Genomic DNA, 20,813 nt, shown 5'->3' with positions numbered 1-20,813 from the left:
TGATCCAGCACAGATAGCCCTCTGGAGCGTCGGGATTCAAGAGGACAAGCCGAATGTATTGAACTTGCCGTGTCGCCTGAAATGCGGGTGCGCTCTCCCTAGAGAAACACTCGCCGAGTTCTCTGAAGAGAAATTCATGACCAAGTGTGAAGTACGGCAGTGGCTCTTGGGGCGAGGTCTTGACTACCGGCTGCCATCCTGTCCCTTCCTGGGAGCAGCAGGTGGGATGCTGATGGGGACAGAGATGACATCGGCAGTGAGCCCAGAGAGTGACCGCTAAGCTCCAGGCAGTTTCTGTGCTGAGCCCTGAGACCACTTGCCTTTTTGAGAGGGGGTCCTGCACCGAGGTGGGAGCCTCAGCCCGGGAGTTAGGCTGCTGAGGTTCAAATCCTGGCTTGTCTACATCCCGGTCGCATGAACTTGGGCCAGTTACTCTGCGTTTCAGCATGGTGTTCTAGAAAGAGGACACAGTTTGGAATAGTCATGGCTGCACATCCTCACTGTACTGCTTCCTAGCAGTAACCTCGAATAAGATGCTTGAATTGTCCGATCTGTAATCTGTGAAATGGAGGCAGTAAGGTACCTACTGCATAGCATTGCTGTGGCGATTCATTCAGCTCATTTGTGTAAGTTGCTTAGCCTAGTCCCGGGCATATAGTAAGCGCTCAATAAATGTTAGCTGGGACTTTTTTTTTTTTCCTTTTTTTGCGTTCGTTATGGCTGATTATATAAAAGAGACTCAGGTTTGTTTGTTTTTTTTTTACTTACATTTATGAAAACTTACAAACTCTGACACTATACTTGTATGTGCAAAGAGGTGCTACAGAGAGGCAAGAGCATTTGAGAAGTTTTGTCAAGGAGTCATTCCTGAGAACCAGTAGATTGTCCCCACATTCACTGCTTTCTAGAGCCTGAAACTTAACTCCAGTTCTCTCGTGATACCTTCAGCGGCAGGCTTCCCAGCCCGTCGCTGCTTTGGCTCAGTTTCCCATGGGCGTGGCTCACAGGCAGCATTTCAGGGTTGTTTGAACTTGAATGCTTCCCCGATTGGCAGCTTGGCCAATGCCACCCTCGGCCTGACCCCTGTCCGTGCATCCTCTGTGCTCTGCCCAGGACCTCACATTGCCACCCTTAGAATAACTCTCATTCTCCCCAATTACAGACCGTCACCTCACTCCTCATCTGTACAGCCTTTATCTTCAGGTGGTCAAGGAACACGAGACATTCTTCTACCCATGGAATCAGGTCAGCCCATAGGAACCAAGCTTATTCATCTCTGCCGGTTTGAACGCATCATCAGCTAGATAATCACATAACCCCGGGGCGCCTGGGTGGCTCAGTCAGTTAAGCGTCCGGCTCTTGATCTCAGCTCAGGTCATGATCTCGCGGTTCATGGGGCCGGGCTGTGTGCTGACCGTGCAGAGCCTGCTTGAGATTCTCTCTCCCCCTCAGTCTGCCCCTCCCCTTGCTCACGCTTTCTCTCTCTGTCTCTCTCTCTCTCTCTCTCTCTCAAAATAAACATTTTTTTAGAAATTTAAAAATAACAATCACAGAATCTTAAATTTCAAGGAGTAAATAGCTGCATTTTCCCATACCTTGAAAATCCTCTAAGGCCGTGCTGATTAATTCAGCAGCCGCTGGCCGTATGTGCCCATCGAGCACTGAAAATATGGCCAGTCTGAGGTGAGATGTGCTCTGTGTATGAAGTACACATTGGATTTCAAGGACTCCGGAAAAAGAAGAGAGTATAAAATACCTCAATAATAAGCAATATATTGATTGTATGCTGAAATAATATCTTGGGTATATTGGGTTAACTATATAATTAACAAATCTGCTATTTTATTATATACTTTTATATATCAGTATTAAACATATTATTGAAATTAGTTGGGTTAGTTGGTTAGTTGCTTTAGTTGGTTAAATTAGTTGCTTTAGTTGGTTAGTTGCTTTAGTTGGTTAAATTTTTAATGAGGAGGTGACTAGGAAACTTAAATTTACATATGTATCTCACCTGGTATTTCTGTTAGGGCTAGTCTAGAACATTCCTCTCAATAAAGAACAGTTTGTTATGGGGTGGGGACTAAAATGCAAAACCAGTGACTTTCTAATGTATTTTTCCTGGGCTTCTGAATCATCACTATCCAAAAGAACCAGATTTCAGAAAGTAGATTCTCTCAAGATGCAGGGCATGTTGCTGGGCCCAGATAAGTTTTGTTTGCTGTTTTTTGGTTTGGGGTTTGTTTGTTTGTTTGATCGGCATGGCCAAGTAATTAGTAGAGAGAAGGATGTAACAAAGCTGAGGTGATATTTGAGTTACCGAGTAATTTGATGATACACGTTTCTAATAGTAGCTCCAGAAGTCAGCGAAATCTATGGAGAATCTCCGGTCAGTTGGAAAGCTGGAAGCAGAGTTCTAATCTGGCTCTCTCTTCTAGTCACAAAGATGCTTTACCTCCTGGACTTTACTAAAAGTGTTACCTAAGGGCTCTGAACCTGTGAGCCACGTTAATTTTAACATATTTTGGAAACAAGGTGACACTCAACTTTCCATGGCTGAAATGTTTTATTTGGAGTGTTTTATTTGTTTGAATAGGTTCTGCAAAATGTCCATTGGTCAGAATCTAAAGCAGGATTAGCAGCGGCTTCACTGATGTCTGTGCCTTCACAGTTTTTGTGACCATTCAGAAGCATATCAGGATCTAAAGCAGAAGCAGACAACGTAAAATTGACAAGCATGCTCCATTAGAGTGGGGTTAGTGATAGAGGTCCAGAAACTACTAGAAAGAAGTATCCCCCTGAAGACGCTACAAATTGCCCTAAGATCACACATTGTATCTCCTTTTATTTATTCCGGAGAAACATTTTGAGATTATCCCTGTTACTGATTAACAAATTAATATGATCCGCTTACTGTGAAAGTATTTAAATCAACACAGATGAGTCTCCGTTGCCAGGTTATATGCGGATAGAGCAAGCAAGCGTTTTCCTGTTTACTGTTGCTGAAATTGGATTTTCCGAAAGCCTCCATTGTCTTTGAAGACTTTATCTAATTCAGGATGTTCTTCTGTGGATGAGAAAAAAGGAAATAGTTCATTGGAGACCCTCAGATAAATTGTAGCTATTTGCTGATTTGATCGGGCCTGCTACTGTTACTATGGAAACCTGAGTACTTTCCAGTGACCTTTTGGACACAAAACAGAAAATCTATGTGCCCCAATATAGATTCTGCTTTTTTTTTTTTAATTTTGGTCCTTAAATAGCTTAATTAACTAATTTCTGAACTGTGCAACATTAAGGGGGAAAAGTCTATAAAATGCACATCAGTTGAAGGATATTTTAATCTTTGTAATTCAGCTCTGTCTTAGAAACAAACCTTAAACTGAAATGAGGCAAGGTTTAGTGTTGGAAATCATTTTCGTGCATTCATTAGATCATTGTCAACAGAGGTTAACACTAACGCTCAACTTAGCAGACTCCAAGAAAGCCTCCAAAAGCAACTGCAGAGAATTTGTGGTTAGTCTGTAAGGGAGGGCGAATGCATTTCTATCATAGCATTGGCAGCATGCTCTCAGCTTAATTTCTGTTACGGAAATGACTTTGCTGGGAAACCAGAAAAAGATTCCAGTTGTCTGTTCCACCCTAACGGATTCCTGAAATGACCCAAAAAGCCTTGTGTTTGTAGCTATGGGGTTGGCCTTATGGATGGATGTTGCTGGCTCAATAAACAGGGCAAGCCTAATACGAAATGTTAGAGGCAGCTCTCCACGTGAAACCAGGCCCTGGTACCCACAGGAGATTAGCAGGGCAGGAACTGGAAGGTAGGAAGATCGAGCCAGCGTCTCTTGGCACTAACACAGACATGGGGCACTAACATGGGGCCCCCAAGCACTGACCCGGGTCCCTATGGTTTTAGCCTAAGCACTAAAGAAGAAGTTAAGGCCCCTTAAAAAAGGAAAGCCTAGAATAAGCGTGACCCCATACATAATGCTGTTCGCTGTTTTTCCTGAGGAACAAGTCCTACGAAGAATTAGAATTGGGGACCTAGGGAGGTCAGTCCCAAGGATTCTGAACTCCCTGGGTAATCCTGAAAAAGAAAGCGGCGACCACTCTGGTGCTCCCCAGATCCCCATGGCTCCAAGTGTGGTACGGGGACCAGCGGCATCTGGGAGCTTGTTAAAAGCGCAGAGGCTCAGGTCCCATCCTGGACTCTTAACTGAGTCAGAATCTGATTTTCACAAGATCGCCAGGTCGTTCCTATCCCCTTTAAGATTTGAAAAATGCCATTTGGAGAGGATGTGACCTGTTGACGAGTGAGTGAACAAGCTTATATTCTCCACTGGCTGTGGAGGTGACAAGGCCAGACTCCATTACACCCAGCATCCTAATTAAGTGGGACAGGCATCGCACCCACCCACCCGCTGGGGTCTGGCCCATGCGTGATTTTAATATTTTAAATGATTTTTTAAGCTTAAGATTCGCAACACCTGAAAACTAGGTGGAATTCATATTTCAGTGTCCACAGAGTCTGTTAACACAACCACGTTCATTCCTTCATTGGCAGTGGCTGCTTTCATGCTGCAAGGCCAGGGCTGTGGCCCTGCAGTAGACGTTGAAGGGTCTACAAAGCCTAAAGCACATGCTGCCTGGTCCTTTACAGAAAACGTTGGTAATGCAGTAAGAGAATATTACAAGTGGCAGAGGTGTTTAAAATTATCTTTTTTGATGAGAAAACAAATCACAGAAGGGACTTCGCCGAGCTGGTCTTTAGCAGGACTCAGAGCCCCTGACTCTTCTCCGTCGCCCTCCCCGTGACACCACGCTCCCACCCCCTTCACACACATGTCCTGCTCTCACACGCACCTTGGAACTGGCTTTCCCTTGAAAAGACCCTCCCTTCCCCTCCCCTCCATCTCAAGCTTTCCAAAGCCTACCCTCATTTACATAAGTCTCAAGCCTTTCAAACCCATCTGAGGTTTCCTTGTGCTGGAGTCGCCTGTAAGACTTGTCACCTTCAGGTCTCCAGAGCGAGAGCCTCAAGCCCTGCTTGCAAATGCTTCAGGATCTAAACGTCAGGAGCCATTCGGCTTTTGTTGACAGCCAAGGGGAGGGTGTCTGAGCCCATGTGTCTAGGGAGCTGATGGAGGCAGGGCCGTGGCTCAGGAGCTCCATGAACTGCGTGGCTGTCGTGGCCGTTATTGACAACCAGGGAGTAGACGTTTAGGCAGCTCTCAGACAGGCACTGTCTCCGCTTTGCCCAGAGGCGTTTTGCTTCCTCATCACCCATCCGACACCCAGGCATCCAACATGTGTCCCCTCAGAGTGGTCCTGGATGTGTGGAGCGAGAGGGTCTGTGGGAGTCTGGCTGATTCACTTCTTAAGCCTTTCTTCGACTTTTTTTTTCCCCCAAAAAAAGATTTGGGTTCGTTTGTCATGTTCCAAGCATGAAATGGCTTAGGGGTCTCTCTAGGTCCAGTGGAGTCTCAGAACAACTGCCTAGTGGTTGCTGGAAGACTATGAGGCTGCCTGTCACAGGATCAAAGTGTGTCTGCTGGGGGATTTTTGTCTCCTTGCAGAAGGTGACCTATTACAGATGGGATCTGGAGGTAGGACCCTTCTGAAGGCATACTATTCAGGGCATCTTGGCCAATGTGGAGTCCTCTGTACCTCCAGGTATTCAAGCAAAGATCAGGCAACTCTTTCAGAAAGGTGCAGGAGAGATAGAAATGCCCGATTAAATTCCCTCCAAGGTTCTTGGAAACACCACCACCATTTCAATAAGGATGTTTTTGTTGCTATTGTTAGTTTCCTTTAATCTTGATGTGGATGAAGATCTCTGGCCTAAAGTAGAGCTTTTGGGATTGGAATAAAATGGTCTATTTTGAGAACAATTATAAATAGATATGTGATTACAGATTTAAAGTGCCCGTAATTATAAGATGTAACCGAAGCTAATCTATCCATACCTGCCCAAAGAGGTGTAAAAGTCCTATTTGACCAGCTTCCTATTTTAGTAGACAAAGCCTTCTGGGCACAAAGTGTCATCTGTCTCTGATCGCCTCTCTGTTCATGGATGTGGTGACCCTTTCAGGCTGTGGAATTGAGGTTCAGAAAACCAGCCTCTTTCTCACATTTTCTCCCGGAAGCAGACTCACACTCTGTATGAATTTGTAGGATTAATCTCATGACTCCTCATATAAAGTTTTCTGTTAAAATGGTTTCAGTTTACTTTTCTCACATGAGTACTTGAGAAACTAAAGTTATCCAGTCATGGTGGGCTTTTCTAAAGACAGAAATTGAAAGATGAAAAGAAGTACCAAAACCTCCTTACCAATGGCATTCGGTCAACCAGAACATGGTTAACCAGCCGCCCAGCCTGTTTCACCAGTTAACCTTGGGCTCTTCAAGGTACCGAACAGTCTTCTGAATCATCAAGGGGGGGAAAAAAATTAGTTCTATCAGTGATAGTTTTCATGGTAAGTGGGTTTGGCTTGACTCTGATTTAATGAAGAGCGGCGACCCTTGTGTTAAATCCTTGGGTCCCTAGCTGTGTGCTACCTCAGACACTTGACAAACCAGAGACCCCATTGCTCCATCATATGGATCAGCCAAAAGCAGAAGAAGCGTCCATGACTGTAGTGGAGCCATCTGACATGATGTCATGCCTGGCCACATAAAAGCCACAAGGAGGAGAGAGACGGGCCTTGGATCCATGTGGTCTGACCCAAGTCCTTCCATTCTCTCATACGACAAGAAGGTGTTAGTTCCCACCCCTCCAAGGGCCAAATCAAACCCGCAGCTGCCAGGGACCCAGAGCAGTGCCCGCCTGAAGGTTCTCCTCCTTCTGTCCTGGACCCTCACGCCATGTCCTGGGCTGTCTCTGCCCCACGCGCTGTGTGTGCGTTGTACGTGGAGCCTGCGGCGTCTTGTACTCAGTCTTTATTTTTCTCGTGCTAATTGTTGTCCTGTGTGTGTAGCGTTTCCCCTACTAACCTAGCAGTTTTTCTTCTTCTCCTGTCTCTTACAGGGATGTTATGTCCGCTTCTTGAAGGTAGTTCTCCCTCCACTCGGTCCTTTTCCATCTTCCCTTCCACAAAAACATCCGCCCTGGTTTTTGTGGCTGCGAAGCCTGAGCCCCCCGGCCATGCTCTCCACTCTTAAGGATGCACTGTATGTTCTGGTGGCTTGAACCTTATGCTTACTTGGGTCCTAGCTCATATGCTCCCGTCCCGATGGCCACGGCCCTCCAGTGAGGAAAAACGTTCCTCGCACATCGCCCAGAGAGTATACGAGCCCTCCTCACTCTTCAGATTAGGTTCATTTAAGATTATACCAAGGAAATCTTGAAACCTCCTCTCCGTGATTAAAGATAAATTCCCGTCTGTAAAATTTAAAAAGCATCAAATGAACAGAAAGAGTGCATCTTTAAATTGACAGCACATTTCCCTTTTCCTTCTGTTAGTATATATTTCCAAGCACATGTTAAGACTCATTTGCAATTTTCTGTAGACCCACATCTACATAAGCATGCAAGCAATATGGTGTACTTACACTACATGTGCGTGTTTATATATGGAAGATGTAGTGTAATATATCATGGGCTGAAATCATCAGATTTTTCTGATGTTCTGAATGCCTGGCTTAATACTACTCACTATAATTTCGTTTCTTTTTTTCATTTTTTTTCTTTTTTTTTTTTCCAACTCCGTGGTCATGACCTAATCAACCATTCTCTCCCCAAACTATCAAATGGAACTTTGCAACTTGCATGTAAATGATTTCAGAAATCTTGTCTGTAATCATTTCTGACAACACCACTCTCTTTTGGGGAGCTGGTTAGAGCTGGGTACCAGCTGTGTTTTCAACGTATTGCCTTTGTTAATAATTGAAATCCACTCTGGACTGTTCCAGCATATCCGTATTGGAACCACCTGGAAAATCTAAACGTTCAAATGCTTGGGTGAAAAATTCACAAGGGAGACATCCCACACCCGATCCTAAGCTAGAATCAACCTATAATACTCCTTTTTAAAACACTGTACTAAAGAAAACCTCTAATAAGTCATGTTTTTCAAGTTTCTCTCTGTAGAGCCTGTATCTGGACACTAGAGATGTGTCCCCTGGGGGGCCATAAGAGATTAGTGACCCAGAGTTATTGAAAATCGGGACAGAAAACATATTCTTTGAGGTTTAATGAGTCTTACATAGTGTGGTGACTATCGTGTGTGAAAGCTCGCATCTGCCAAGATTCGTCACTCTTGTCGCTGCCCTCCTGTTTGCCTTTTAAAACGTTTAAAACGCTGTCACACAATGCCGTGTGTTCACGTTGGAGAAACATCTTTAGAAGTTGGCCACACCTGAACACGCCGAGCCACCCAGTGATTTCCTCTCCCAGAGTGAAAACCTCCTGCCTACACCCTCAGAGTGAGCCAACACCTCTTGATCATTCCAGGACGTGGAGACAGTTCCTACGTAGAAACAGACAAATCACCTGTCATCTTATGACCTGTTACTTCAAAGGACACCTTACCCTGATGAAGTGAATTCACACTTGGGGACTCAGAGTCAGGTCCTTCCTGTGACCCAGGTGTCTCTTGCCTATGTGACGTGATGCTCTTTGTTATTAGTTTGGAGACTGTGTTGTTCTACGGAGAAATACATGTGATGGGGCTGTATTTCACAACATTCAGGAACAGCCAGGTGCTGGGGCAAAACTCAGATGTGGCTGAAAGGGAAATGAAAGGAGAGGACAAAGAAGGAAAATTAGGGGGAAGCCTTCACTTCTCTGGATCTCCCTCCTGGCGGGTAAACCATGGCTCCTTCGCAGTGAGGGGCTGTCCCCATCTTCAGAAGGACTGCCATCCCCAGCCCCCACCTGCTGGGCAGCACGGCTCCCACCGTATCACTGCAGGGAAGCAGCAATGCAGTGGTTAAGCTCCGGGCTACCTGGGGGTTCAAATCCCAGCTCCGCCGCCTTGGGCCACTTAGCTTATCTCTCTTGCCTCAGTTTCTCCATCTCTAAAACGGGGATGATAAAAGCACCAGTCTCCTAGGACTGTTGGGAGGACTGAATGAGGAAATCTAAAAAATGGTGAGAACAGCATTGCCACTGCTGCTACCCTAAGCATCCTCCCTCTTCCCAGCCCCAGGTGTTCCGAACCAGAGGTCTTCCCAGACGGAAGGAAGCATGGCTGTTTTCTGAGAAGCCATCACCAAGCTAAAACGAACCCTTTGTCGTGTTTTCTGAACCACCCACGGGCCCCGGGTGGGGAGGACCCGGCTGTGCACTAGAGGCTAGCACCGCCCCCCCCGGCCCCCCACACGCAGCAACCGAGTGAGACCGTCCTGAGTTCACTGAAGAGCGGTGTCGGGAGGTGTCGGCAGTGCCTCTTACCCCACGTGCTTTACATCCACGCACACATCTTGTTTCCTGTGCCTTTTGTTATGGGTCTCAGGACAAGAAGCACAGATCGTGCTATCCGAGAAAGAGAATGTCACCTGCCTGTTGGAAATGTGCCCCGATGCAGGCAGTGAAAACGGGGTGTCATCGCTCACACCTGCTTGCAGGGTGGTATCGCTTGCTTGTGCGTGAACTAATCTTCACCTAGTGGCTCTTTCTGAGAATAGACTTGTCAGTAATCAGCCCACCGCCGGCTCCCCGGGGACCATTCCTCTGTGTGGACACGCCGGGAAGAAGCAGGCAGGCAGGACCCACCACTGTCACCAGCGGCCGTGGGTGGGCAGCCAGATTTGCACGGAAACTGGCGGCTGGAGCTGGGAGAAGCAGCCATGGTCTCATTTCTTACTGGGGGTGTCCCTTTTGTAGCCCACATTTCCCTGGGCCCCAGCAGCCTGTAGGTACCGGTGGGATCACAGTAACTGAAAGAATTTGAATTCTACTGGCTCTCCCCAGCTTATGGACTCAAGATCCCCACCCACTTCCAGGCACGGAGCACCCCCCTTCCCACTCCCCCAACCCTCCTGTTCTGAGCCACACACACCCCCTCCCCAAAGCTCCTCCTCCAAGGCCCTTCCTGCCCTGCAGACCAGCTCTTACAGCAAACACGCGTGGACTGCTTGGCCACGTCCCCCTAGGGCGGTGGGGATCCCCCTCCCCATGCATGTCCTTTCCTTCATCTCTGCCCCTCTCTGCTTGCTGTGCAGTGGAGGAATCTCTCTTCTGGCCTGGCAGCAGCTACTGAACTCTGATTATGCCCCTTTCACTGTAGGAAGCGAGGGTTCCCCACACAGGAGGAGGTGGGGGCGTTCAGTCCATTTTACAGATGAAGAAACTGAGGCCTCAGAGAAGTCAACAGTGCCGTAACTGGTATTGCAGTCCACATCTAGTGGACAGGCTCCTCACCTTTTGCGTCCCCAAGCTTCCCTGTCAGCCAGTGTCCCCAGGGGGCCCAGAGAGCAGCCCAGACAGCGCAGCTGTGGCTAGCCTGGGAAGCAGGTGTCCAACTGAGCTATAATCAGGTCCCTCGTTTTTAAAAACCGGTTCGGTCTTAAAACTCTCAGTGAAGATAGGGTGAAATCAATGGTCACGGAAACGTTGTGCTAAATTTAATTGCAGTCAGCTCCACTTTCAAAATGCTTACTGCTGTCAGAGACATTTTGTGATTAAAAAAAAAAAATGAGCAAGCAAACATATCTAGTATTGGGGAAAGGATCATTTTGTTTGTGTTGACTGAGGAGGTGGGGTTGGGCCTCGTTCGCTGGATGCCCAGTCCTGCTCACCCTCTACGGCAGCAGCTGGACAGCAGTGGAGGGAAGTGTCTGGAACTTTCCCTAGGGAGGTGGACTTTATTGCCAGTTATGGCTTGGTTGTGGGTTTTTGGTGTTTTATTTCTTCAGTTGATTTCAGGAGCTGCTATTCTCTGATCATTTAGCTCCAACTGAATTTCCCCAATGGGCTTTTTTATTGAATTCTGCGCTCCTGTGCCTATCATCATTTCTCATTATTTCCTGGATTGTTCTGTGTTTCTACCTTTAAGAGAAACACAGAGGCTCCCCGGGGCCACTCCCCCGTTCCCTCACAGCCCTCCCTGCCTCCTTGTCCCTGCTTCTTGCAAAGTCTGGGCTCAGAGGAGAAGATTCAAGAATCCTAGGTCTAGAACCGTCGACGTGTTATTCTCTAGAAATGAAGCATGCCCAGACTCTAAAACACACTTCTGGCATCGGTGCACAGACCACGGGCCTTTCGCAGAGGCCCAGCTCTGACGCTGGAGATTCGAGTCCTCTCCTACAACGGTCTAACTGGGAAGATACGATCGGTGTCTCATTTGAGCAGTCGTAGGAGTTTTACCTCTGTAGGCCAGACCGGGGAACCTTAGGCCTATTTCTACTAAAAGATCCCAGTCGAAATGCAGTCGCTCCAGAAAAGCAACACCACAAGAGGGCAGTCAAGACTTGCAAATAAAAGACTCCAGGAAAAGTTGCACACCTGAGTTAGGAACTTGTGACTGTATCTCTTTACTCTTGGATGGATGTGAAGATGCATCAGCACCTTAGGTCCCCCGTTGTTCCTCGGTTTTATGGAATGATAAGGTGCCAGGAAAGCCAGGAGTCCAGGCTTTCTCTGGGTCTGAGTCTGTTCTGACCTGTGTGAGCCCCAGCCCATTCATCTCCACCCCACTTTCTTAGCAGCAGAGAAGTCCCCACTTCTAAGCAGCCTTGCTGACAGTCCGGAAAACCATTTACTTTGATAGCTTCCAGGAGTTCACGTGGCTCCTGACCCCGCCAGAGCTGACTCATAAAGCCGGTGCAGTATTAACCCCAAAGGGGAACATTCCTGGCAGGAGAAGGGTTACAGGTTTCTAAGAAGTACCAGGTGCCGAAAATGCTCTATCGGTACCGTGCCACGGCCACATCCACTCCCATCATGCCTTCCCAGAGGCATCAGACAAATGTCTGCCATCACCCCCTGGTGAGAGACCATCTTTTTTTGCAAAGGGTAAAATTTAGGGGAAGTTTTTGGTCCTGGGACCCTCCCTGAAGTCTGGAATCTTAGCGCCTGGGGAGGACTAAGGGCAGCAACCTTCCCAGCATCTGTGTATCAGGTGAGACACGCAGTGATACTCCAGCCTGATAACCGTGCAGCAGTCAGCCTCAGCAGTTAGCAGACTGATCTGGGAAATGGGGGAACACTAGGTTGGCGGAAAAGGAAACAACACAGCAAGACGCTAGGGGCGTGTGATATTCAGTCCACCAAGAAGAACCAAGTGCTCTGTGTTTCCCCACCTTGGGCAGAGCGCTAATAAGTCACGGGCCCCACATTCCTCCTTATGCTAGGCTCGGTTGCCATGACAACAGGCCTGCTGGCTTCCTGTGAATTCATTTCAGCACTGGCAGCAGCCTAAGTGGATGTGTCCATAGAAATGTTTCTTCTTAAGAAAAGGACTTAATGTGGTTTCCCCTAAATTTCTACTCTACCGAATAAGTACTTCACTCACCACGTCGTTTGGCAGCAAAACAACTTGTTCCAGTCCCAGTGAGCACATCAGGCATCGTGGAAGAGTGAATCATTCAGGTGCATTTGAGGTTCTTAATTGTTGCCATTCCGACGGGCTAGCAAGGAGATACAGACGTTCTGTTTGAATCTCACTACAGGGATATAGGGCAAAGGTTGGCAAAGCACAGCCCAAACAGCCCAGATTCCGGCTGCTGCCTGTTCCTGTAAATGAGATTTCATTGGAACACAGCCTCGCTCATTCACCCATCCGTGTAGCTGTCATGCTACAATGGCAGAATCGGGTTGTTAAAACAGAATAGTTGACTGGCAAAGCCGAAGATACTCATTATCCGTCCCTTTACGGAAGACGTTTGCCTACCCTTGATACAGGAGGGTGACCACCGAATTCAGAGATCAGAGCTCAGGGAGGAGAACTGATTTAGACACATCACTTAGCCCACCAGGCCCCAGGTGCCTCGTCCGCAGTCCGTAACATGGGTGTCTCAGGTTAGCTTATCTCCAACTTCCTTCCAAATGCTGAGCGCTCTGTCACCCTTGTGCCGTTGGTAAAACATTGCATCCCAGATGAGGCAACTCTTAGCACAGGGGGGTGGTTCTCTGCCAGGTGGCATAGGGTCCTGTTTCAAGGACCAGTATAGAGGAAGGCTAGCATCCTTGACGTCTTCCTCCAGTACCACCACGGCTCGGCTCAGTGGCCACGGGTAGTGGCGTTCACTCTCTAGACCCCAGTGCCTTTACCTGCACCAAAGGCAGATCAGACCTTCCCAAGGACGCTTCTGCGGCTGACAGTCTCTGGTTCTGAGGAACTCCCTGCAGCTGCCGGCAGAAGAATGAATGACGCTCACCTGTGATTTGCTGTTCACCTATGACCCCGACTCCAGGAGGAAACTCCGGTCGGCAGGTGTTGACATACCTGTACAGAAGGAATCGCCTGACCCCGTGCCTCCAGATTGTAGTTTCAGGCTGGCTTACCGAATCTGAAGGTGGTGGGGGGCTGGGGGGGGGACAAAAAAAAAGGACAAATAGGTATTTCAACCACAAAATCAGACACACGTCCTAAAAGAAACCAAGACCCTGTCTTCAGGAATCGGGTTGCCTTGACTCTCTGGGTTTACTTCCATTCTCTCTGACACTTCATGGTCAGGTTCAAATGTCTGGCTTTGGGCATCAGCTTTTGCAATGTACCTCTTGACCCGGCCATCCCACGTCAGGAATCTATCCTAGGGAGCCCGGAGAGAGATTTGGACTATTTGGACTTCGTGCATAGAGATTTGGACCATAAAGTTGTTCCTCTGGGTGTTACTGAAAACTGAAAATTGGAAACAACATAGCTGTCCAGGAATAGGGGAAGAGCTAAATACACTGAGGTGGAGCCAGAGAGTGGAGTATTACGCAGTCAGTAAAAACCATGTGGTGGACGAGTACTTATTAGGTAAGACGTTTACAGCACACGAAGGCGTAAAGCGGGTTGCCAGCGATGTAATTCTGTAGACGTCAAAAGAAGAAAACGTGAAGAGAATTAGAAGAATGCATACCAAAATGTTAACAGTGATGATCTCTGGGCGGTAAAACTATGGCTATTTTAAGGTGTCTTTTTTTGTTTCCACGTACCCGTGCCTGTGAAATTTTCTAAAATGAACCAGTGCTACTATTCTAACAAGAAGCAGCATTGTCATAGAAATTATTTAAAAAGCAGTAACTCTGCCTCTTAAAAAATATTGTGTTCAAAGTCACCATCTCCCGCAGGGTCCACATCCGTCCGCTTATCGTAAAGGTATTTGAGGAGCACCGTGCCCGGTGCTCTCTCAGGCCCTGGGGATCCATCAGTGAGCAGAACAGATAAGGTCCCTTCCAGTGGAGGGAGAAGAAACACATGCTAGGTAGTGAGAGGACCGTGAGGGAATCCACGCCCCAGGAAGGAGAGGGTGGGGGGCCGTGTCGAAGCCTCAGCGGTAAAGCATCACCTGACAGAGCAGAAAGTACAAAGGCCCTCGGGTGGTAAGCATGCTTGGCATGTTCCAGAAGATGAAAGACCATTTAGCCAGAGAACAGCAAGCATTTTATTTATTCCAACTGTGTTACCCAGGAGACTGTAGCACATCATCTTTAGCCTGTTGCCCGATTACAGAGTAGATGTCATGACTCATGGCTTGTTAGAAACACACCGGCCGTATTCCGTTCATGGGATCATCGAAAATGCCTTCAGTTCCTTTGTGTTTTTCTTCTCCCGAAACCGCTCAATCTAACAAACACGGCACTGGGTGCAGGTGAATATGTTATCCTAGGGCTAAGATGCTGGGCACAGATACTTGTGTTTATGGAGCAACACCAAAACACCATCAGTCTCAGATTGTCAGAATTGTTCAGATAAGCCCTGAACACAGGACATTTTTGTTGTAAACAAAAATAAATAAGTAGAAGAAATCCCCATTCTGCATTTGCTCCTACAGTTGGTCATAGTTGGACTGTCTGCCCCTGGAACCTTAGAAGTAGAACCTGCTGTTGTCAGATTCCTCTCTCTGTGCTTTGCAAACATCTTTGATAAAGACAGTCATCAAAACCATGCTTCCTGTTATGCTAAGAGATACAATATTATTGAAGACACGTTCACAAGATCGGTACAAGTGGGCACATTTAAAACAAAACGGAAAGCATTACAGTAGACTTTGGAGGGTTACCCAAAGGCTCCATGATTATACAGTGGACCTACCAAGGGACTTGGAATTACGGTTTCCTCTCTGCTTCCTTACTACAGAAGAACCTTTGGGCTTGGATTCCTACTGAGGATAAGATAGCGCCCCTAGAAGAATTGCTAGCCAGGGTGCTGTTGTATTGGGGGTTGGCAATGTAGGACTCTACACTTTTCCATGTCTTAATGTTCTGTCTGCCTTCCCACACACCGAAGCTAGTGTATAATCATTATACAAAATTCACAAATTGCAGACCATCTATGGTCTTGTGTTAAAGCGTTTGGAATTGGCATCACTGTAGGTCAGATCATCACATCTCAGCAGCGGCAAATGGCCCAACGTGATAGTAGAGAGCTAACATCCACCACGGTCCAATCCTTCGTGAACTCCCGGTGCCATAGTTTGCCCATATCCACCTCTCAGTTTTCACTTGAAACTCCTCCCCACCCCCACCAATAACAACCTACACGTGTAGAGCTTCTGACAACACACACGACCGCTCCTCAGGCACAGGTATTTAACACACACACGCACTTTGACCCCACCCTGCGAGAATATTCATTTGAGGGACTCAGATTCTCCCTGTATGATGTGCTTTACAGAAACTCGCCTAGGAGTCCTTTAAATTGGTGAACCCCTTCAGTGGTTGCAGACTGCTAGGACTTTTGGGGAATGTGCCCTTGGGGTAAAATGAGGTGCGTGTCAGTTACTAAGAAATGTTCCCATGGGGGAGAGCACGTCGCCCGTTCTCACCCCTGGCGGTCCACATAGCAGCATGAGCCTGGACTTGACCTGCTGATGTGCTAAGGAACCTACAGTCCTGGATTCTGCATAGCTTAATCATAACCAATAAACCATGCTGTGTTTTAGTCTAATTTTAAAAAGAGCATGCTAAAGCTTCAGTAGTTGAAGTCCCTGTATTCTCTTTACAAACACCGTGTGTCATCATTTCTGGTCTTACTTCCCCCTTAAAACATTCTGTGTCATGTACTAAGTCAGGGTCCTTTCCTGCATGGTCCTAGCCCCTGGGGGTGTTCCAGAAGATGCTCCAGAAATCAGGGAGTAACTGGAGCGGAGACCCAGTTCCTCTCCTACCCCACCAGGAGGGCACGGGAGCGTGGAAGTCCAAGGGACCTGCTGCAGCCTGCCCACAGGTCCTGAGCCCCTGCAGAACCTGTCTGCGGCCTTGACACATATCCATAGGACCATGAGTCAGGCAGATCCCTGACCCAGGTGACCCACAGCTGTTCACAGAGGCCTTCAGTCCGTAGTCAGGAAGCAGGTGCAGGCCAGGAGGCTGGGCAAAGGGTCGCATCTCCTTCCCTGGGGCAAAGGAAAGAAGGTTGTGGTGTGGAGCTCTGTGCTGGGGGCTTTTGCAAAGGATTCTTCGTTGCACCTCCAGTGTAGCTCAGGTATACAGGGGTCTTAGCACGGCTGTATTACAGATGAGCAGTCTGATACTCAGGCAGTACAGTCTGCCCAGAGTTACACAGCAAAAATGAATAAAGCCAACACTTGATCTCAACTCTTTGCAGTCAGAGTCTGGGGCTCTTCCCAGAATTTGCCATTGATTTTGTATTGTAATTGAAGATTGTGGAAGGTGGAAAGGGTCACAGGGACCCTGAGGGGACTTGAACTTGGAGGAACATTCCAATGATCTTAGACTAGCACATCTGAAACTTGCACAGGAATCACATGACAGTCTTGTTCAAAATGCATGTTCTGAGTCAGTAGGCCTGGAGTGGGGCCCAGGAATCTGCATTTCTGCCAAGCCTTCTGGTTGTGCCAGCGTAGCTGATCCACAAACCACACCCTGAATTACAGGGGCACAGACCACAGTGCCTTTGCACTGCATGTCCTTCAGAGGAGAGGCTACTTCGTATCGATCTGGTTTCCCCAGCATCTGACCCCATGTGTGGGGCATGACAGACACACAGATATTTGTGGAATAAATGGTGGAATGTGCTAAATTCACACACAAGGACCCATGAGCCGAATCAAAATGTGTCCTGAGAGAGAAGTCAAGATTTGGGATTTATCAGCAAGGAACATTACCAGTGGCCTCGTATGTGCTTTCAGTCTCCAGCCCCAGTGGATGCTCTCCTCTCTCCTCTGGATTCCAGTATTCAGGAGACACTCTGCTTCTCATCTCCGGGTGCGAATTCCTGTTTGCTCGCGTACCCCAGCGGGGCATCTGGCCGCACAGGGCATGTTTGCGTTGCTGAGTGAAGGATGTCGGCATGCTTATTCTGAGGCCTCCTCGGGTTTGCTGAAATCTCTACGGTTAGGCTATTGGCTTCAGCTTTATCCCTAGACATATATTGGTTTTCTTTGCACTCCTGGTGAAGCCTGAATTACGTTCATGACAACCGGTGTTGTGTCAACAATACGCAAGCTGAGAAGGGCAGATCTCTTCCTCCTGCTCGGAGCCCGGTTGCCAGACGACCCATTCAAAAGCTCAAAGAGAGAAATCGCCCAGAGGCTCATTGGTGGTCTTCAGGCAGGTTCCAGCTAGGTCTAGTGCAGACAGAGCTTCCATTAGAGGAATGTCCCCTCAGAGAAGCCTCCAAGGGCATGGTTTCAGCCAGCTGGCCCAGCTAACTTGCCTAGTGTGGCTCCTGGGGAGGGTCACTGTGTGGCTGAGCTCCCTAAAGGCAGGGGTGCCCTCATAGCCCCTGTCTGAGGCTGTCCCAGAATGACCAGTGGTTGCTTGAGGGAAGAAGTTCCATATGTGAGCATCCAAATGCACGGTGCTCGGTGTCCAGGGGCAACTCTCTGAAATGACATACTTGGGAACAGCTGCTTTTCTGCATTCACGTTTGGCGTCTGGCTGGCTATACCGTTCGTGGTTTGGCCTCTTCAAATTCTGTTTGTGGGGCTTAGTGAAGACGTATGTTTTTGAATGAATGAATGAATGAATGAATGAATGAAGATATTCAGTGAATGTGCAGTTATGTGCCCAGTGCGGTGCTTGGCCCTAAAGATACAAAGATGAATAAGATGACCCCCTGCCTTCCAGGACCTCAAAGTCTAGTGAGAAAGACCAGTAAATCCTCCAAAAAGGTACATGTGTTTCTTTAGGTTCCTCAGAAGTCAACTCTGCCACAGAGTTTTGAGGGCAAGGAGCCCATTTGGGAAGGGATTCCAAGAGTCCTAGGGGGCAGGGAGGGAAGTAGGGATGTGACCCAGGGAAGAGAGAAAGTCCAGCCAAGGGTATGTTAGTTATCCAGGTGGTACCTCAGTAGACACACTGGAGCGCAGTCCCACTGGAGTGCCAGGGAGACGACCTAAGGAGGCCACGACCTCCTGGGGCACCAACATGGGAACGTCCAGCTTGTTCTGCAGGCGTGGCCCAAACAGGAGCCTCAGATGCGTGCAGGGGTGCAGAGCCAAAAGCTCCGGGGAGGTGGGCCAGTCATAGACAAAGTCTGACATAGGTTGGAAATCCCAGGAGGGGAGGAGGCATCAAAAAGATGGAGAGGTGATACTTGAGCTGGATTTTGTGGATGAACAAGATAGCAAGGCCCCTATGGGAAGGGCGGCCAAAGACTGGAGGCCAGTGTGGTTGGAACAGAGCAGCCAAGGGAGCCATGGGAGCGAGGTCAGAGAGCTGACAGCCAAGCATCTGCTCCTCATCCGCTGTGACAACATTCTGAAAGATTCTGTCCCATGAGATGGGAAGCCAGGGAAGCAGGACAGGATCCCTCCAGGGAATGTCCAGAAAGGGAGGTCACTAAAGTGGGGATACTAAAAGTGAGGCCCCCTCAACAGAGAGGTGGTGAAGGAGACCCTGAGAAAACGCCAGATTCTGGACAGAATCTGCAGGTAGATTTGGCATGACCCGCTGATAAGTCAGCTGTAAAGTGTTACTGGGAGAGGCGTTAAACGAATAGAATACCCTATAAGTATTTACACGTTGCCATACGAGCTGTTGAGAACAGGGCACTGTGAGGGAAAATAGCGGGAGGCCTTGCAGGAGGGCAGGTGTCAGCCTGGGAAGGGGTGGGTGACATTGCAGGACAGTCCGGGGCAGGGAGACTGCACTCCCACAGCAGGAGGGGGTGGGGAGTGGCGAAGGATGGACATCTGGAGGCAGAGGCTGCCTGAGAGTGGACTGGAGGTTGAGGCTGTGTAGCCCACCCTCCTGGGGATCCTCTGCCTTCCCTGCCCTCTGGCCTCCCCACCAGCCTGCAGCTGTGCAGCTACCAGGGTCACCACCGGCTGCCTCCTCCAGCTGTGCTGTCGATTAGACCCAGGCTGAGAGAGGGGCTTGCCAAAGTCAGGCCCAGACCACTGAGCTTTTGATCTTGTGGAATTGCCTGCCTTAGAAGGGCTGGCTTTAAAAGGTCCATATTGGAGACGGCTCCATGCCATCCGGCAGCCGGGCGTGCAGGGGGCCGTGTGGAAATGACTCCAGAAGCCTGTTCCGAAGGGGGAATGTGGAAGACACGTCACTCTGGTTGGCAGCTTCTATCTCGGGGCCGCCGTGAGCTGGGGAGAAATCCATGTCGCCCTCTGGGTCAGGCCACTTTCTAGCCAGCCCTCTCATGGTGAACGCGGTCGGTGTGGCAGAGCCTGGCCCGTCTCCTTCCAAACCAGCCCCCTGCTCCACCAGCCACGTGGCACCCAGCTCTGCTTCTGGCTAGAGAGACACGAGAATGGAATCTGCCCTGGCAGGGCAAGAAACTGGGGTCCTTCCTCCATCCGGCCTCACCTCCTGGCAGCAGGAGATGCCGTCTGCGTCCCCCCGACCTCACAGATTGACTTCAGAGCAGGGTCTAAGATCCCCTTGCAGTTGGGTTGAGAAGTACTCGGATGCAGAAACGCTTTTATCGCATTTACATCCCCTTGGGGAAAATCTTGTCCCTATAACTGGACTAAGGCCATAGGACAAAACTCAGGGTCTTTGCTCGGTTATGGCCCCCAGGGAGGGCAGTGTGTCAAAAGCCTAGTGTTCTGTTCTGGAAGTCACCACTGTCCGTGGTGCTGAAGCGTCAAAGGAGGAAGGAGCAGGGGCTCTAGGAAATCGCGTGAGTCTGGAACCTCTGCTTAGAACCCCCCCCCCCCCCCCCACGCTTCAGGTGGAAGCCAGGTGGCCCCCGGGCAGCACCAGCTCAACCACAGCCTCACCTGGGTGAAGACGTCCTTCAATGGTTTCAAGCACCTCAGAGACTTGAGTCTATTGTATGGGGATCTTTTCACAGTTTATCACGAATAAAATGACAGAATAAAATTAATCTCTTTGTGCCTCTTCCTAATAACTTTTCTTTTTTATAAATCAGAAGAACAGAATAGAGTAGCTGAGTTGGTATTCTCTTCTCAAACTTCCCAATTGTTCATTTCGAACTTCGACACACACCACAGAGCTTACCAACTTTGGAATCGTGCCTGGGGCAGATGTTAGGAGTGAAAGAGGACATCTGCTACCTCCCTGTTGACCTCAGTCGGTACTTTCTAATTGACTAAGTTCTTCTTTCCAGCTTCTCTCTTAACTCAGGCCCTGCGGGCAAAGCATCCCGTGATGGGGACCGAAACTGCCCTCTCTCAAGCAATCAGGACTGCCCTGAGCCAGCAAGACCCCGCGTGATTGACCCCAAGACAGTGATCAACTTGGCCTTCACTGCCCACCTGTGTGTACCCACCGGCCT

The 20,813-nt window shown here is 48.7% G+C and overlaps 1 protein-coding gene across 2 annotated transcripts in view; it reads left to right on the top strand.

Moving 5' to 3' along the window:
* The window catches only part of PRKCA (protein kinase C alpha), a 404,614-nt gene that overhangs the window by 323,602 nt on the left and 60,199 nt on the right, over positions 1 to 20,813 (top strand). The window contains exon 9 of one of the 2 annotated variants that reach the window (XM_043585072.1): positions 7,028 to 7,051. The exons of the other annotated variant lie outside the window; for it this stretch is intronic. Within the exon in view, the coding sequence (XP_043441007.1) occupies positions 7,028 to 7,051 (24 nt within the window). The remainder of the gene's footprint in view (positions 1 to 7,027; positions 7,052 to 20,813) is intronic. 2 annotated transcript variants of the gene reach the window in all.

Source organism: Prionailurus bengalensis, chromosome E1, assembly GCF_016509475.1.
Source record: "Prionailurus bengalensis isolate Pbe53 chromosome E1, Fcat_Pben_1.1_paternal_pri, whole genome shotgun sequence".
Taxonomy (NCBI): domain Eukaryota; kingdom Metazoa; phylum Chordata; class Mammalia; order Carnivora; family Felidae; genus Prionailurus; species Prionailurus bengalensis.
Note: the sequence above shows the minus strand (reverse complement) of the source record. Positions and strands in the feature narration are given on the sequence as shown.